Consider the following 18,753-nt stretch of genomic DNA (forward strand, 5'->3'; position numbering starts at 1 on the left):
ATGGCTCGTAAGAAGAAAACGGCGAAGAGGAACGTTCGAAGGGACAAGGACAAGGAGGGGGCGCGAGAGGTAAAACCAGAGGCGACGAAGAATCTAGTGGAGGAGGCGACGATCGATCCAGCCGATGCCCCTGGTCGCGAGGAAGAGGAAGAGGACGGGGATGCCGATGTGATCTGGGTTCCTCCCCCTCCCTCTCGATCCAGCAAGCGCAGGAAAAGCACCGGCGGCGATCCAGAGGTGGAGTGGGAGCTCGTTTCCTCGCGACCCATCAAGAGCTTGGAGGAGATCAAGGCCTCCAAGAGCTTGGAGGAAATCAAAGCCTCCACTCGATCAACGAGGAAACGAACAGTTACAGCGGTCAGTGTGATATGATGCTAAATGATGTATAGAACTTTTCAAGAAAGATTTCCCTTCCTCGTGCTTGATCCTTATTATTTAGAAAATAAACCCAAGCGTCTAGCAATGCCTGGGAACTCTCCATTCGATCTTATACTTGTCTCTTTGTTCTTGGGTCATGAACTTCCAGAGATTCCAATCCTCTGCTACGAGCTGGAGATCTTGGAGCTTGTTCTCCAGGCCTGCTCCACAGCAATTGGCGTGCATGGTGCACACGAGCCCCAGATCCTTTGGACGCTCGCAAAACCCTCCAAAAAACTCTGTGCTGAGGAATCGCAACCTCAGTCCCAGGGCCGAGAACTCCGGGCTGAATTTAATGTCGTTGAGCACGTCCTGGTCGTGGCGGCCAGGGAATCGCAGCCGCGCGTCGTACCACAGCGCGTAGAGCGCGATCGTTCTGTTGCCGGACACAGCGTGGACGAATCCCCCGTTTGGAGCGTTGTTCAAATCGTTGTCGATTCCAGTGAAGTGATCCGATGCGATCTCGAAGTCCGCCACGGGATGGAATTGAGGGAATGGATCGCGAAACCAGAGGATATCAGCATCCTGACAGAAAACCAAACGAAAAGTTAGTGACAAAATTTAGGGTTCTTCCGTGATCTTCGGGATAATCACTGTACGAAAGAGAGCTAGGTACGGTACCGTGAACACGAAGCTATAGCCGAGCTGGAGAACGACGCGGAGGAAGTAGATCCTCCTCCACATCATCTCGAGGTAGTCGGGTGTCATGAAGCGCTTCTGCTCGCCCGCAAAATTGATGCCATCGGTGCGCAGGAGGAAGCAATGCCGGTGGATTTGGGCGCAGCGCTGGAACGAGGGCGAGTCCAGGGCGATGATCACCAAATGGGGGAGGAACCGCTCGGTCTCGATTCCCTTGTGGAAGCCATCGAGGAAGAGATCGATCATGGTGTTGTTTTCCGCCCATGCCTGGTTGAGAGTGGTGAGGATCACGGTCTTGTTGTGGAATTGCGCTCTGTGGAGGATCTTGTTGAGGTTTTGGAGCTCTTTCACGCTCTATATGTACAAATTTGCCAATCAGCCTAGAAGCAAGTCGATCTAAATTGTCAACTCACAAAGTTGCTGGTGACCGAGAGGCTCTGGAAATCGAAGTTATCCTTGCTGGGATCATGCCCGCCATCGTCCATGGTGGTGCTCGAGTTTGATGCATGCGCTGCTAACCATGAATTTTCGGTGACACCAATCTTTTCTTCCAGAATGGCTTGATCGCGGGCTTGATCGCCACTAAATGATAGAACCAAGCATAAGAAAACGAGTGTGCAAAGGATCCCTGCTGCTGGAAGCATAGCTTGCTGCAATTTTTTGGTTCCCTCCATCTGGAAAAAGCACCAAACATTTGCTAGAAGAAGGAATTGGAAGCCGCCATGATGGGGAATCTCTTTGCCTTCGTTTGAAATCAATCGAATTTCGATTATGCGAGTCTTATCATTCTTATGATGGGATTGTTCTCTCTAAGTCTAAGATTCGCATGCAAACGCAATACAAGTTGACCACCGATTTTTAAGAAATGCATTAATGTTTGGTAACAAAAAGTCTTTGATTCTATGAATTTATTTAAATATAAAATATACAGAGATAAATAATTTACGTTTTACATATAAATCTGACCAATTCAGCTTCACATTAGCGAGTAGCTTAATTGGTTTGCTGTTTAATATGATTTTTCAAACTTCATAAGAAATCAAAGAGGTAATTTGGGGTTCAATTGATGAGGCTTTACCAGCAAATAATCTATTGTCTCGACAATGCAAGAGTATGTATTATTGGTTAAAAGGAGATTTACATAGATTGCACAAAGACTTTAACCCTTGGAAATTAAGATCCAACTAACATCATAGAGATCTAGGTGGGATGCCTGACGTTAACCCACACCAAATGAAGGCACATTGTGGTGTGATACCATGTAGTTGGCTCTATGAGTTTATAATTTATAAACTTTTTTAAACTGCCATAATCCACATTTCAATTTCAGGTTATAAGATTCAAGTGGAAAAACTTCTTTATCCTTGCAAAGGTATTGATTGTTGGGGATGTTCTAATTTGTGCAAAGTCCGATTGCTTTGGCCATTCATCTTTCTTAATCACCTCAATGGTTCAATTTGAGAGACAAGAGCACACGCCTCGAATCCAGGAGAGGAATTAAGCTTTACTAAGTGACAGACAGAAAGTAGAAGAAAGGAAAGCCTCCATTTTTATTTACAAACGGATTGTTTGAGATAATCTTTGGATATCTCAATTGCACAATTGGACGAAGTGAACCACATTCTAGGAGTGCTAAACAAGCTAAGTGAGGAGGGCAGCATCAAGAATGATTTGGTGGTATGGGACTGCCTTTGCACAAAACTCATAGTTTTGGGTTCGGGTTTATTTAAACCCTAAACCCTAAACTTAACCCTTGGGATTTTGAACAAAGTTACTTAGTAATTCCTGATAATAAGCACAGAATAACACTAAAATAATTCTAGAACATTTAAAATCCTAATGCTAAAAGTAATACACAAAATGTAACCAAATGAACATTGAAGAAAGAGAAAAAATGTTAGTTTTACTTACAATACAATATCAAACTCTCCAGCTTTGCGTAAGTTGAATCTCTTTCTATTCCCTGATACCATCATCATTGATAACAAGATACCTCGGTGTCACTGTAAATCCCAGCCACATTTCAAGCCTGGCAAAACAAATTCCCCCACTCTATGATCCATATACTTCATTGGATGTCCATCTGCAAATTACTGCTCCTAAGTCATATTTCCAGATGCTGACGTCTCTCTCACTTTAGAGCACACTCAGAAACTGGCAGAGATCTATAAATTGCCTAAGTTTTTTCTGCAAGCAGCTTCGTCGTTCCTTCACCCCGAGTCATCTGTTTGAGAATGGTTTAAGTAACAGAACTTTCAAAATAGATTACCTGTTGTGGCTAAGAAACTTTAAATGGATCAATGGCAGCCAAGAAAATGTAGCATCCTCCATCTTGTACTTCTTTTTTCTCTAGAGCCAACTTTGATGCTTGAGCTCCCTCTTTGAAATCGTTCCAGCTCTTGCAAGCTCCTAAGAAATTCTTCCAGTCGGAGCTATCTGGCACAAAAGGCATGCTTTCCATCAAATCCCGAGCTCCACACAAATTGTTGGAGCGAGCGAGGACATCTGCAAAGCTCCTGTGATGGTACTTGGATAGCTTGACACCAAAATCCAGGCTTATCGACTGGAAACGAAGCCTTGCATCCGAGATTTCTCCGCCATGGCTGCAAGCGTAGAGAACAGCGAGCAAAGTAACCTCGTCAAGATCATGAGCGTTCAAGTTCGCTTCTGCAAAAAATGAATTTGCTTCGACAAATTGCCCAGCTTGAGCAAGTGCAGTTAAAACAATGTTAACGGAAGTAGTGTTCTTTTCAGGCATTTGATTGAACAAATGTTTTAGAAAATCTACATGAGAATTCACGTTTGATCCCAGAAATAAGTTTGCAGACACTACGTTTTTCACAGGCAGAGAATAATAGAGCAGCTTTGCTTGTTTGAAATGCCCATTTGAAATATACGCTGTAAGCAAGCAATTCCAAGAGACAAGATTCCACTCAGGCATTTGTAAGAAAATTTTTACCGCAAAACTCATTTGGTTTTCCTTGGAAAACGCATGAAGAACTGTCGTGTACGAAACGATGCTCTTGTACCTCATAGAATCAAAAAAGTCTTTACAACGTAGCAAATACCCAGATCGGGCATATGCCAAAAGCATCACGTTTGTGGCGATTAGATCCACCTCGGGCATGCTATGGAACAGAGAAATCGCGCCTGGAAGATCGCGAAAGAGTGCGAATCCTGAAAGCGCAGTTGTGAGAGAGATTAGATTTCTCTCCGGCATTGAATCGAGCAAGCGCTTGAGCTGGATAGATTCCCCACAAGCGGCAACTGCAGATAGGATGTGACAAAAGGAAACGAGACTTCTCTCTGGCATCAAATCGAAGAATTGCTCCACCGTTTCCAGATCCTTGGAGCCGCGGGAGTACGCGAGCAACATCGAATTCCACGAGATGATGTTTCGCAGCGGCATGGAATCGAAGAGGCGCTTGGCGGTGTCCACGAATCTCTCTTCTTCGCTCCTGGCATACGCGGCGATGATCGTGTTCCAGGAGATGAGATTTGGAGCTAGGTGGCGATCGAAGACTTGCTTGGCACGACCAACATCGCCATTTCGCGCGTAGGCCGCTAGCAGTGCGTTCCAGGCCTGGGGATTCTTCTCCGGCATTCGATTGAATACTTGCTCTGCCGCGACAAGATCGTGGCTGCGAGACAATTGGGTGATCTTCATCACCGAAACGATCGCATCACTGGATGCCATCACTTTCTCAGGGAGGGGCTGCAGGAAGAACGAAAGCTACAAAAGCTCCAACTTTGGAGTCACTGGAAAGACAAGAACGACAGGGGAGACAAGAACGAACGCAGCGGTTCTCAGATAGATCACGTCCCTATAGAATGTTCTTTTAACTCTATGCTCTTTTAAGTATATCTTCTTGCAAGATAGCACAGAGAGAAATCTCCACACAAGCTCTACTAACAGATAGCAAAGATTTGTACAAGCTTCTCGCGCGCTGTGGAGAGGCCAAAGATCTTCTCCAGGGAAGATACCTCCACACTAGAATCCTTCCAAGCGAGATACAAAGCAACGCTCCCAGAACGTTCAAATGTATGGTCGGTGAGGAAGCACGTAAAGTTTTCGAGACCATCAAAGAGAGAACTTTGATCTCATGGACGATCATGTTTGGTACATATACCAAAAACGTGGAAGGGAAGTTTCTCTTCAAAAGAATGCCAAAGCGTGATATGGTATCGTGCAATTTTGTGTTAGCTTGGTATGCCCATGTAGTTATACTGCTGAAACAGGCACCAGCTTTGAGAAAATGCCTGGGCATGATTTAGTCTCATGGACTTCCATGCTTAAGTTATATGCCCAAAGTGGGCATCTGTTCAAAGCTAAGTATGTTTGATAGAATGCCATACAGGGATATAGTCTCTTGGAGCACTATGATCAATGCCTTCAGTGAAAACGAGAAATGGAGTAGAAAGTTGGTTGAGTTTTGAGAATTTATATTTTTAAATTGAGAGTTACTATTTCTCTAGGATAAAAAATTTCCATAAGTTTTCTTAAGCCTTTTTAATAATTGATATGTTAATCATTTTGCCCAAAAATCATTTTGTTTCGAAAGCTATTGTAAACTAGTGAGAAAAAGTTGGAGTTGACTTTGGTTAAATTAGACTTTTAAGTAGTTTATATAATATGACTTGAAAGGGATATTAACTTTTGGGGCTAAGGCAATTAAGTTAAATAAAATTTAAAGTTGGTGTAAAAAAGTGGTTGTTACATTTTTTTAGAAAGTGATCTTTATGCCTTTCTTTTGTAGCGTTATACTTCGTGGTAAGTTGCATATTGTATTTTGTTAAACTTTATGAGAGTAATGAGTTTTTGTTGATCTTGACTTGGTCTTAATAGCCTTGGCTAAAGATGATGATATCCAATTTAGTTGTTTGAGGTTGAAGTGTTAGTATCTATATTATAACTTTGTTTATTAAAAGGTTATATACCATATGAATCCATTTCATAGTATTTGTTTAGTTTTGACTAAGTGTTGATCATGCATAGTTAATCTCTTCAAGGCATATTCAAAGCTATTAGTTAAATGCATTAATGAATTTATTGCAATTGAGTTAGATTCAAATGGTCATTTAGTTTATGCTTGTTTATAAACCTTTATATTGTACATAAAGTGATAGCTTCTTCTTTGACAAGTACATGACTCAATAATGTGGGTTTAGTGTTTGGGTCTTCTGAAGGCAAGTTAACAAATAATTATTAGTTGCTTTGTGACTAATGGTTATTTGTAGATTTCATTAAGGACTATTGACACTTGTTTTTCTTAATGATGATTTAATAGTGATGGGCTTGCTTTACCAGATGATATTGTGGAGGATTGTGTCTTTATCCTTGCATGGTTTTTTTATGTTAGCATGTCGATTCTACCTTTGTCAATATAATTTAGTTGCATTTAGTTTATAGTGTTGGATTTTATTCAATCTTGGACGTGGTGAATCACTTTTAATGATGTATTATTTAAAGTTGAATATTATTGAAGGATTAGTTTCAGATACTAAGTATAGTATCTTCCACCTTAGTTAACTAGGTTTGAGTGGTGATTCACTTTTAGCTTTGTTTTAGTGTTGAAAGCATTAAAGTGATGCTCTATTGTTGATATTATTGATATTAAGATTTAAGTGAAATCAAATGTCTCTTTATAGGATTGCTATTGAGTTTCATTCGTCTCAATACAAATAGTGTTGATGATTTAATTGTAACTTTATGTCGTTAACATTTTTGCATTTGTTAATTAGCAACTATATTGGCATTCAAACAAATTGAGTAGTAGGTTGAATTAGTTTTATTCTACATAAGATTGCTTAATAGAGGTTGAGATTTAGCTTTTCCTTAAAAAATAGTTTAGTTGTGGACTATGCTGTAAGGAACTAAACTCCTTGAGATATCGTATGCTAAAGGATCCCAAAATCACAACTAAAACTATAAAGAATTTATTGAAAAGACCAAGTTTGAGATCGAGTCTAAAACTAACTTTGAGATTGAGTTCAAGGCCAAGTCTAAGATTTGAGATCAAGTTTGGGACTGAGTCTAAGATTAAGTTCAAGACTGAGTCTGAGATCAAGTTCAAAATCAATTTTGAGACCAAGTTGGAATACTAATATAGGTTATAGAGTGACAACTCAAAACAATCATCTCCTAAGACTCAATCTTAAAAGAATTCTCTAGTGGTGCTTCCAAACTGAGTTGAGGTGGGGATTGGGGGTTAGTGACCTTACATAGGAATGAGCATGAACTCAAGGGGTGCCAAAAAGGCTTCTCAAAGAAATGCTCAAGACCAACTTTCACTCTTGGAAGGGAAACTGATTGTGATGCTTTTAACTCATATGAAGTGGTGCCCCACTTAAGTATTATATAACTTATACCACTTGAGTCCTCACTCCTTCTTAGGGGCTTGTGTTTTCCCTTTGGGAGGAAGTGGGGGAGTAAAGGTACCCATACCAAATTATTAGACCATAGTGTTTTCCTCCCAAGGTTTTAAAGTAAAAGATGCACCTAAGGCTTGGGATTTAAGGGTCCCATGATTAAGTCTTATTGTATTAAGGGATGTTAGGAATCATGTTTAGTATACTTAGTTGCTAATGCCTGTGGGGAGTGTAGCCGAATTTTAAGTTTAGTATAACCCGAAAAAAAGAATTGGGAGAGAATTTAAAGATCCGTGGATAGATGAATAACACCCTATTATTTATGTAGTGAGTAATTGAATTCAAGTAGAACCAAGTAAGAGCTAGTGCAAGAACTTTGGTGAGGGAATTTAACTGAGACCAAAACAAATATGGTTAGATAGATGAAATAAATTGGTAAATTAGAAAATGAAAATTTATGCCTTACATCTATTAGCTTTATGAAAGGAAGAGTTAATGATCAATATTGAGCTCCTTATTGTATTTGAATTGAGGATATATTGACCATTGGTAAGTCTTATATGCTTCTTATAAAGTGAGTTACGTTGTACTATAAAAGATAAATTCATGGAGGATTTTTTTATCATTTATTGAACATACCTTTATTGTGCTTAACTTTTGGATTGATGCAAACATATTCCTCATTAGCATTTATATTATAAAATTTAGCTTATAAATGTTTTAAAAAGGATATTCTAGGTTGTATCATAATTTCTTCTTTGGCATTAAAGTTAGTTTATATAAGACTTATAATCATTGTTAAACAAAACTTGACTATAAGCTTCCTTGACCTTCTAATTCTTTGAGTTTTCATACTCATTTTTCTATTTGTTAAAAGTTGTCAAGGAAGGTATTTTGGGTCAATTAGTTTTGATATTTAAGTTGATATGGCAATTTGAATGATTTGCCATTATTCAGAAGGTGGATTACTTCTTTGATGATAATTATGCATCTCTTTATTGATGGAATGATTGATAATCTTTCACAATGGTTAATTGTTATCTTTGATATAAATTAACTTTTTGCATTACCATATGTTCTTTGTTGTTTGTTTTAGATTGGTATCTTGGGTTTGTTTGAGCAACTTAAATTTTTTTAGTATTGTTAAGGGGGATTTATTTAGATTGGTTAATGCAATGTTGTTGATTTTATTGCATTTATTTTGTTCTATTGATTGTTGCTATGGTTAATTTTGATAGATTGGATATAATTTCCTTTAAATGATACATTTGCAAGCATTTTACTTGCTAGTTAATAATACTTTATGTTATTTAAATTGTCTTTCATAAGTTATTTGGCATGTTATCTACAATCTTTGGTAGTTAAGTTTTATAATTGAATTTACTTGATAATATACTTGCTATTGAATTTTGTTAGATGGTTACTCTTGTGCTTTGTAAACTCTAATGATCTTGGTGGTTCCTATAATCCTAGTTTATCAAATGATAACTTTATTAGAATACTTTTTTGTTATAATATATGCATAATTCATTGATAATTTAATTTCTAAAATATCATTATCTATGGCTTTGTTATTGCCTATCTTTTACTCTTTGGGTTTGGACTAGTATAAGGAAATTGGCTTCAGCACTTCGTGTGTATAGTAAAATCTTTAATCATTGGATAGTTATTATCAACTAATCATATAATATACCTTTCTCTCAATGTTCTTTATTCCATTAAAAGGGCATGACTGTATAAACAATTCTCACTTCCTATTTATAGTAGTTTATCTAAACTTTACTGATAGGTTTGGTTTGTTTTTTTAGGAAGGTTAGGGCCTTTAGTTTCTCTATGTCATCTATGAGCAAAGATATATCATCTTTTGTAAGCTAAATGACACTCAAAGTAGCAAAGATGGCTGACTTCATTGGTCGTTTCTTTGTCAGTGACAACCAAAAGGTGTCTGAGTTGGAGCACATTTGCATTAGACAAAGAGGTTACCCTTAACTCATTTAAGTTAGTGCATTTCTCATATAAGTATGAACATTATGAAGTTTTTCTGGAATTGTTTCGTTGACAATGGTATAGACTAGAGTATGCATTGATGAGGATATGGATTTTTTCTATAAAGGGGGAGAGTGTTGTGAATGTGATTGCGGGTATAAAAAATTAGCAATTGGTGAGAGTTTTCAAATATTATTTCTTTACTGCTAGGATAGCAAAAGATTAATATTGTTGGGCCCTTTATCAAACCCTCTTATGTTAGTGGAGTTAGCTCGGCATTTTGAGTATACTTAGACCAGACGAGCATAAGTACAAAATTCCTATATATTATTAACTAAGCATACTTAGCCTGGTAAAGAGTTTCTGTCTCTTTGTGTCTTGCACTAGCTAGTGACAAAAACCCTTGCATATTAAAATTAATCCTTAATATTGCCAAATGATAGCTTACCATATCTATTAAACACCCTTACTATCATACCTTAAATGTTGGTTTCATTCAGTCTCATTAGCTATTTATGGAAAATGACAAATATTGTTTTAAACATGATAGTGTTATTTCTGTATCCAAATTCACAATTTAACACCATTTAATATTTAGTAAGTTTTCGTGATTGTCCTAGAAACAAACTTCTAGGATTGAGGTGAAAGCCCAAAGTGTGCATTCTTTTAGAGGGGGTGGTTGGAACAGGAATATCAAGATACCAAGTTGAAACAGAATCTTCAACATCACCAATGTTTTATGGTTTCATAAGTGATGAAGCACAAGTAAATTAGTGAGCTATTAAAATTGTCTACAATGATAGTCTAGGCAAGGTTTTAGTTAGCCGAGAGAGGAGTTGCCTTTCTCCATTGAGAGTAGAGTTTACATGAATATACGGAGAAATGCATATGAGTTAAATACCATGATGAACATAAATAGTTGTGCCAGAGTTTAAAAACTATAAACACTTTAGAAAATGTAAAAAAGCAGTATAAGTTCATATATTTATGATGGGCTAAAGGTAATGTTTATGAGAAAGCAATTCCAAGACTACATACTTAACTAACATGGTGGTTTATTTGTTTTCCACATTAAGGGACTTTAGTTATTTCTCAAGTGAATAAGTATTAGCATTGATTTTTTTTATTAATTTTCTTTCTATTGTAGATAAGTTCTGAAACAATTGCTACCCAAATTCCAACAACAAATCTTATTGAGAGTTACTATGCAATATAGCTAGCAAAAATAAGTAGCTTTAAACGTGTATCTCTATTTGAAGATTGCTAAAATGACTTAGTCATTTCTATTTTACAACAAACCTTTATGCATGCTTATATGAAAGGCTAGGTTATAAGAAATGGACCAAATCTTGAAGATTTAGTGGCATGCTTATTTATTACAACATTGATATGACCTTCTAGTCATAAGCTCACAGAGGTGATAGGATCAACTTTATATGATCTTAAAATTTGATTTGTTATAAAACTAATTAGGAGCCTTGAAACTATTAGAAGGAAGCAATAAACAAATAAGCTAATACAACTGATAGATTCACACTGTTCTAAGTACAAGTATGTTACTAAAGAACAAAGAGGACTAGTGCTTCTGAGCAACCAAGAACTTAAGTACTTCTAAGTCAAAGAATAAAATATTCATAAAATTGAGTGGGATATATGCTAATCTAGAGCAAGATTTGTAGTTAATTGTTTTGCTTGGATTGGAGGAAAATTATGTGTTAAGCAAATTATTATAAGAACCTTACACACTCCAACACCTTGTTTTTGGGGATGATAACAATATGGTGATCCTTCACAACATTGTAATCAGTTCATATGGTTCTATCCAATAGAATTTTTGCACACATTGTCTATTGCAACACAAATTATCCAAAAACTTGCACCATATATTTAGTCAATTGAAGAAAGGGTGAACTTGATGAATTTGGAGCTTCAAGCTTTGGTTGAAGCAAGCTTTAAATTTGAAAAAAATATTTTACAACCATAAACTTAACCTCAACACTATTCTCAAGAAGTTCTAAAAATAAAAAACAATAAACATGTGAAGATTACAAATATTTGGTCAAATAAAGTAAAAATAACATACTCAAAAGCATTACAATTGAAGGCAGAAGTTAAGAGTGTCAGCATACAGTTCTTAGTTATAAAACTAATACTGTAAACATGAAGGTTTACAATATCACAATCAATTAGTTTTCAAATTGCACTTGCACATACTTCTTTCAATGTTAGACTTTTAGTAAGTCCTCATCCCTTGTAAGTATGTATTTTGTATATTATATGCTTCTTGGGATGGATTCAAATATTAAACTTTGGATTTATCACTTTGCAATATCTTAATATGAGGTGTTCATGACATTGAAAAAAAAAAAAGATATTGGTATTGTATTTGAATTTAATATACTATAAATAATTTTTGTATTTATAAATTACATCTAAAATAACATATAGCATGGGATTTTATGTAATAATAATAAATTTAATATAAATATACATTATAAATTAGAGGATTCTTACCTAAATAATTAGTATAAATAACAATTATTAATTATTAAAATAATAATTTCTTCTGTAAACGAGTTGATAAGGTATTAAATAGCAACTATTGCTACTAAGATTAGATACTGGTAGTTTACACAAATCTAAATATGAATAAAATTATTAATTTGGTTTAAAATACCTATTTAATAAAAATATTGACACTAAAATCTTAACAGAATATTCTTTAGTGTACCAGAATATTCTTAAAATATTCTTGGCTCCTACTGGCAAATCCATAAGTCTTGTCATTTGAACACTCCCACTAGAGTTGAACAGGTGATGTTGCTTGCCTGGATTATGCATGGTTCAAAGCCATCAACCACATGGTCTCACTGTAACTGCTAGATCATTTTGTAATTCACATGGCCAATTGCACTTGAGGTTTGCATATATGCAGCTCCCCCTAAAGATGAACTTGTAGTAACTATCATCATAGCTAGTAGCTTCCTTGGGACACAAACTTTGCAATCCAAACAACTATTCTATCTAGCTTGCAGAAGCCATATATCCAACCTTTGAATGTATGATCACCACGAAACTCCAAGTCAAATCCTTGTTCCATCATTTGTCCAAGGGACACTAAGGAATGTTGAGCCTTAGAAATATACCACACATGCTTGACTGTGGAAACTGTGGAGCAATTCTTCAATTTGAAGCGAGAGAGAAGTCTCGTTTCTTGCCTATCTATGTTAGAGCCATGTGGTGTACAAAGTCTGAATTCAGTTTTTCTTTGCCATTTCTTGAGAGCCATTGGAAAGGTTTGTTCTGGGAGTGTCTTCAAGGCTGAGAGGTCTTCACATGGTATCAAAGGAATGGTCAGAATTTTTTGGCACGGTAATGCCTTAAATGCTAGGACAGGATGGCATCCTTTTCAGAGTAGTTCAATGGATTAATTTCCTTTCCTTGGATAGTTCTGGTTTATGAGGTGGGGATTTTGGCCCATGGTATCTGAAACGAGAAAATGCTCACTAAAGGATGACAACATTGATCAATACAATGAATGGCATGATCTAGATGCCAGGGCAAATGGAGCTTTAGGAGGAGGACTTGGCCCTCTTTAGAGTGTCCATGTGAATGTGGAAAAGACTTCTACTCACAATTGGGCTAGAATTTGTGAAATTATGGGAATGGATCTGCAAGAGGATGTAGACATGATTCTTCATCACAGTGAACTCTACAGCTTGGAGTAGCAACCCAATGGGCAAGTACAAAATTACATCACTCGACTCCAGTGTAAGGTGGTGGAGAGTCAGCTGTTCGATCTAGATGGCAGTGTCACAGATCAAGAGTTAAATGCAGTTCTTTTTAAAGGACTTGCAACTCGTGCTATGAAATCTCATCTTCTATATATCAAGAAAATTACAGACATCACCCACCGGGAGACTTTTGCTGAACTCATGCAACATGAGAAGACCCTTGTAGGTGAAGGCAGGAGCTCTATTTTCAATCAACTTGGAAATAAGCACTCCAATAGCATGAAGGAAAAACCAGGAATCAAGCAAAAATTCAACTTGAAGTGCGGGACAAGTTGAAAGTGTGGGCATGTCAAGAGGCAAAGTTGAAAGCTGAGCGTGGATCTTCCTCTTGCAGCACCACATTTAACAATTGACACTGAGATGATGGCGACAACAAAGACTTCCGCTGCAGCCAACGGCTTGTCATGGATGACTCAAGGAGCAGTGTTTGGCTGGATTCAGCAGCAATAACGGGCCAGATCCTTGGAGCTGCCGGAGTACGCGAGCAACATCGAATCCCACGAGATGATGTTTCGGCATGGAATCGAAGTGGCGCTTGGCGGTGTCCACGAGTCTCTCTTCTTCGCTCCTGGCATAAGTGGCGATGATCGTGCTCCAGGAGATGAGATTTGGAGCTGGGTGGCCATCGAAGACTTGCTTGGCGCGACCAACATCGCCATTTCGCGCGTAGGCCGCTAGCATTGCATTCCAGGCCTGGGGATTCTTCTCCGGCATTCGATTGAATGCTTGCTCTGCCGCGACAAGATCGTGGCTGCGAGACAATTGGGTGATCTTCATCACCGAAGCGATCGCATCACTGGACGCCAGCTCTTTCGAATCACTCCATATCTTTCTTTCTTCTTAGATAGTTTGAAAGAACAGTTCCCTATAGAATGTTCTTAGCTCTATGCACTTTAGTATACCTTCTTCCAAGATAGCACAGAGAGGAATCTCCACACAAGCTCTAGTCACAGATAGCAAAGATTTGTACAAGCTTCTCGCTCGCTGTGGAGAGGCCAAAGATCTTCTCCAGGGACGATACCTTCACGCGCGAATCCTTCCAAGCGAGATACAAAAAAACGCTCCTCTTGGCAACCAGATCGTTCAAATGTATGGTCGGTGTGGCTGTCCCGAGGAAGCACGAAAAGTTTTCGAGACCATCGAAGAGAGAACTTTGATCTCATGGAACATCATGCTTGGTGCATATACCCAAAACGGGTATATGGTGGAAGGGAAGTTTCTCTTCGAAAGAATACCAAAGCGGGATGTGGTTTCTTGGAATTCTCTATTATCTGGGTATGCCCGTGTCGGGTACACTTCTGAAACAGGCACCAGCTTTGAAAAAATGCCTGGGCATGATTTAGTCTCGTGGACTTCTATGCTTAAATTATATGCTCAAACGGGGCATCTGGGTCAAGGAAAAAGTATGTTTGATAGAATGCCAAACAGGGACATAGTCTCTTGGAACACTATGATCGCTGCCTTTGGCGAAAACGAGAAATGGAAAAGCGCTGCTGCGATGTTTGAAAGAATGCCCGAGTGGAGTCTCGTGTCTTGGAATTCCGCTTGCCAGGCATTTTCGCAAGGTGGGCTCCTGGAGGAGGCCAAACGGAGCTTCGATCAAATGCCAAAACGAGATCTAATCTCGTGGAATGCAATGCTAGCTGCGCTTGTTCAAAAGGGGAACGTTGACGAGGCCAGGAAGCTGTTCGATCGATTTCCACTCCGGAGTTTGATCTCGTGGAACACTCTTTGCGTGGGTTATGCCGAGAACTGGTCGATCTCGGAAGCCCGGAACACGTTTGAGCTCATGCCGGAGCGGGACGTTTTCGCGTGGACGATCATGCTGGGATCATACGGACAGGATGGTCAGCTGGAAGAAGCGAAAAACTTCTTCGATTTCATGCCAAGGAGGAGCCTAGTGACATTCACGGCGATGATCGCAACTTACGGACAGAATGGATTCGTGGAGGAATCCAAAAGGCTCTTTGCTGGCTTGCGAGAATCAAACAACGTAACTTGGAGTACGATGTTGCTGGTTCTCGCTCACGCTGGCTGTGTCGAAGAGACCGAAGAACTCTTTGCCAGGATGCCCGAAAAGAGTGTTGTCTCGTGGACGATCTTGATCACGGCGTATGCCCAAAACGGCCATATGCTGCAAGCCAAGAAAACTTTCGATCGCATCAAGAACAGGGACACGGTTGCATGGGCAGTGATGGTGGCGGCATTTGCTCAATACGGAAGTGGGCGAGACGCGATTGATCTGTGGAGAGAAATGGAGCTCGGGGGTTTCAAGGCGGAGGAGATAACTCTGCTAAACGTTCTTGCTGCTTGCAGCCATGAGGGATTGATCGACGAAGCTTGGAGGGTGTTCGTGTCGATACCACGGGACTATGATCTTGGATTGAACAGGGAGCATTACTGGTGCATGCTGGATGTTCTAAGTCGAGTTGGGATGATCGAAGACGCCGAGGAGCTCATCGAAACAATGCCGTTTTTGCCAGATGAAATTGCGTGGGGAACTTTGCTGGCTGGATGCAAGATCCACAACAATCCCAACTGTGGAGGTCGTGCCGCTGATATGATCCTCCGTAGCAAGCCCTGTGCATCCACCCCTTTGAAAGCATTGCTGGGCATTTGTGTATAGAGTCTTTCAAGTGAATGCTTGCTGACCAGCGTTGAATGATAGCTTGGAAACTTTTTGGAGTTCGAAGGAAACAGGGAACTAGGGAAGCTGTTACTGATCAAGACGACGCTTATCTGAACAACAATCCCCGTAATGTTTTGGTTTTCCATAATTTTTATTTCCCTCAATTTCTAAACTTTCAGGCGTTCGTGACAATCAAGTTACAGTGCTAACAATAGAATGACGGCAGCATACGGGACTCACTTCAAACTTTAGCTACCAAGTAGTGCAAATGAATAATGTAAGTAGTGCAAATCTAGGAGTGACTTCTTACTATCAACCATCTTTGCCAGTTTGCTGGTAGGCTTCTAACACCTTTTGTTATCACATTTGAGAATTTGATAATTGTGAACATCACCTAAACTTGTAAGTTTTTTGAGCTAATAAAATAAATCTATATGTAGAACTTACACGTTTAAAACATGGAAGTAGTTATTTATTTATCATTTTATTTAGTACTGTTTAAGAATTAAAGAATTTTATTTTAATAAAATATTGACAAAACAGGAGATCTGGTTTGGAAATATGTTTATAAATATTTAAAAAAATTTAATATAAAATACAATAAATATTTTATATTTTATGTCAAGGTTTTACAATAAAATTAAAATTGAAATATTATAATTCTTTTTAAAAAATTTATTTATTATTATATTTAGTACCTCTATATTTGTCATCTTATAAGTCACATCAAGATTTAAAAGAAAATTATCATATAGCTGAATTACTCTATAATTATCCCCAAATGTATTGTTTAAAATTTATAAAACTTTTTTGGTTAACAATTGAATGTAATAATATAAAAATAAAGTTCTACTGTAATATATTAAGCTAATTAATTTTTCTCTAATAATTAATTTTATGGTGTAAAAATATTTTGTTACAGCCATATTAATATATTTATTTTATCTAACTCCTATTAAGGATAAATTTAAAATCAATAAGTACTTAATAGTATTAAATTGTAAACTATCTAAAGATAAAGTTACTTATTTATTTTACATTATCTATTTAAAATTTTAAATAATTATAATATATATTTAAAATAAAATATTTATGGAAGACGTTGACCTCATTATATCGTAAAAGTTTTATTTACACTTTAAAATATATTTTTTTTATATAAATAATCTATAATAATAAGAATGAAGAACCCAGACCCCGCAGCCATCCAATCCCAGGCCCGGGGCAGCCTCGGAAGCCATGGTTCTCGGAAAGGGGAGGCCAGTCCAGGCTCGGGCTAGGGCCAATGGCCATGGTTAGTGGGAATATTAGCTCAATGTTGTGGCGGCCAATGGGCGGGATGCATGCATGGCTGGGAAGGGAAGAGGGTGTGGTGACAGGTGTTATGCCATGCACTCCTAGGGCTCCATGGCTTCTCTAGTTGGACACGGTTGTGTGGGCATTCCCGTGAGAGCCTGTGTGTGGTAAGTAATAGGGGCAAAGAGAATGGTAGTCGGGCACACAATCCAGGCTCCTCTCAGGATCAACTCAAGACTGTGAGAGGCAAATTGGCTCATCTCCAACTCAGCAAAGCTTTGATCCCTGTTCGCCACTGCCTCACGAGCTCTTTGGCTTGCAGGAAAGCAATTATCAAGGACACTCCCTCTTCATCCCCAGATTCTCTCGAGGAATCCCTTGCTGCTGGGCCTGGTGAGGGATTTTTGTTTCAGCACATGATCGGGATCAACTCCGTTTGTAGGAACCAGGTGTTTTGAGTTGACGTAGGGCTGTCGAGTGGCTGCGCCAGCCAACACTGCTCCTAAAGTTTTGGAAATCCGACACAGCACTGATGTCTGGGTTCTCTTGAAAGAGAAGGAGAAGCAGAAGGTGCCACCGCAAGCATCGCCTGGTTTAGGTTCGTTTTTAGATCGAGGTAAGTCGTAAGTTTGTATTCTATGATGAGATTTTTTTTTCTGTCTGATACTGATTCTATCGAATCTAAAATTTAGTTCCAGTTTCTGAGAGTTTGAGGGCTAGTTTCAACGATGCTGTGCTGGGATGCTGTGCCAGGTAACCTGATGCTGGCGTAGGAGCAGCACTTGGGGCTGCAGCTCAAAATTACAAAGCTGTGGATTATGAGGCAAAGATTGGTAAACACAACATTGGAGTTATTTCGTTGTTCTTGAGTGTGCTTTGCAAAAGTCTAATATTTTCCTTTCAGATCATTACATAGTTGTGAAATTTATATATATCCAACTGTACTTTGCATTTCTATTCTGCATAAACTTCTATACAAACTCAATTTTATATATATATATATATATATATATATATAAAATCAAACCTATAATCAAAGTGACTGAAAATGCCTCGCCTCTGCCATCTTTTGAGAACCATACGACATAATAAACAATCTAATGGAGATTTAGATGCCTCTGAAACTATGATTGACCATGATACACATACTATAGCTGTTCAAAATAATCATGATAATGATTCTATATGCCAAAATATTAATCATGATAATGATTATATACAGCAATCAGTTGGACAGTTAGAAGCATCTGAAACCTTACATGCATGTCATTATGATGATTACATATATCAAGCAATATTAAATCCACCACTCCCACCCATGAATACCACACTAGCAAGCCATAGCATTTATATTGACTTTAACATAATAAATTTTAATGTTGGTAGTTTATCATTTGTTTGTACTTTTTGTAATACATTACATTTTAAAGATGAAAACTCTTCAATGTGTTGCCAGGATAACCAAGTTATATTACCTCCAATTTCACCTTTACCATTTGATTTACTTTCACTTTACAAGCAAAACAAGAACTCTAATTTTAAAACAAATATTAGACACTACAATAGTGCTCTTGCTTTTGCATCTATGTCTTCTAATATTGATATTGTAAAAGGTCATGGTCC

The 18,753-nt window shown here is 38.1% G+C and overlaps 3 protein-coding genes across 3 annotated transcripts; 1 reads left to right on the forward strand and 2 right to left on the reverse strand.

Moving 5' to 3' along the window:
* Positions 1–443: 443 nt before the first annotated feature.
* On the reverse strand, positions 444–1,775 carry LOC112350563 (uncharacterized protein At4g15970-like). The gene is made up of 3 exons (XM_024686935.1): positions 1,470–1,775; positions 1,039–1,410; positions 444–942 (listed from the first exon to the last, which is right to left on the reverse strand). The coding sequence occupies exons 1-3, from the start codon at positions 1,728–1,730 to the stop codon at positions 457–459; spliced, it is 1,119 nt and encodes a 372-aa protein (XP_024542703.1). The 5' UTR covers positions 1,731–1,775; the 3' UTR covers positions 444–456.
* A 1,559-nt stretch (positions 1,776–3,334) lies between these two features.
* On the reverse strand, positions 3,335–4,753 carry LOC9634567 (pentatricopeptide repeat-containing protein At4g02750). The gene has a single exon (XM_024686849.1). The coding sequence runs from the start codon at positions 4,751–4,753 to the stop codon at positions 3,335–3,337; it is 1,419 nt and encodes a 472-aa protein (XP_024542617.1).
* Positions 4,754–14,091: 9,338 nt separating this feature from the next.
* LOC112350518 (pentatricopeptide repeat-containing protein At4g02750-like) lies at positions 14,092–15,831 on the forward strand. The gene has a single exon (XM_024686850.1). It carries the CDS (start codon positions 14,092–14,094, stop codon positions 15,829–15,831), a length of 1,740 nt encoding a protein of 579 aa, XP_024542618.1.
* Positions 15,832–18,753: the final 2,922 nt, after the last annotated feature.

The sequence above is a fragment of the Selaginella moellendorffii genome, unplaced genomic scaffold (genome assembly GCF_000143415.4).
Source record: "Selaginella moellendorffii unplaced genomic scaffold, v1.0 SELMOscaffold_51, whole genome shotgun sequence".
NCBI lineage: Eukaryota > Viridiplantae > Streptophyta > Lycopodiopsida > Selaginellales > Selaginellaceae > Selaginella > Selaginella moellendorffii.

Bases quoted from the DNA above. Each gene is read 5' to 3' on its own strand.
- LOC112350563 (XM_024686935.1), bottom strand. From the start codon at position 1,730: ATGGAGGGAACCAAAAAATTGCAGCAAGCTATGCTTCCAGCAGCAGGG. The intron at 1,411-1,469 runs GTGAGTTGACAA...TTGTACATATAG, and splicing joins TCTCGGTCACCAGCAACTTT to AGCGTGAAAGAGCTCCAAAA. The intron at 943-1,038 runs GTACCGTACCTA...GTTTTCTGTCAG, and splicing joins GCTATAGCTTCGTGTTCACG to GATGCTGATATCCTCTGGTT.
- LOC9634567 (XM_024686849.1), bottom strand. From the start codon at position 4,753: ATGGCATCCAGTGATGCGATCGTTTCGGTGATGAAGATCACCCAATTG.
- LOC112350518 (XM_024686850.1), top strand. From the start codon at position 14,092: ATGCACTTTAGTATACCTTCTTCCAAGATAGCACAGAGAGGAATCTCC.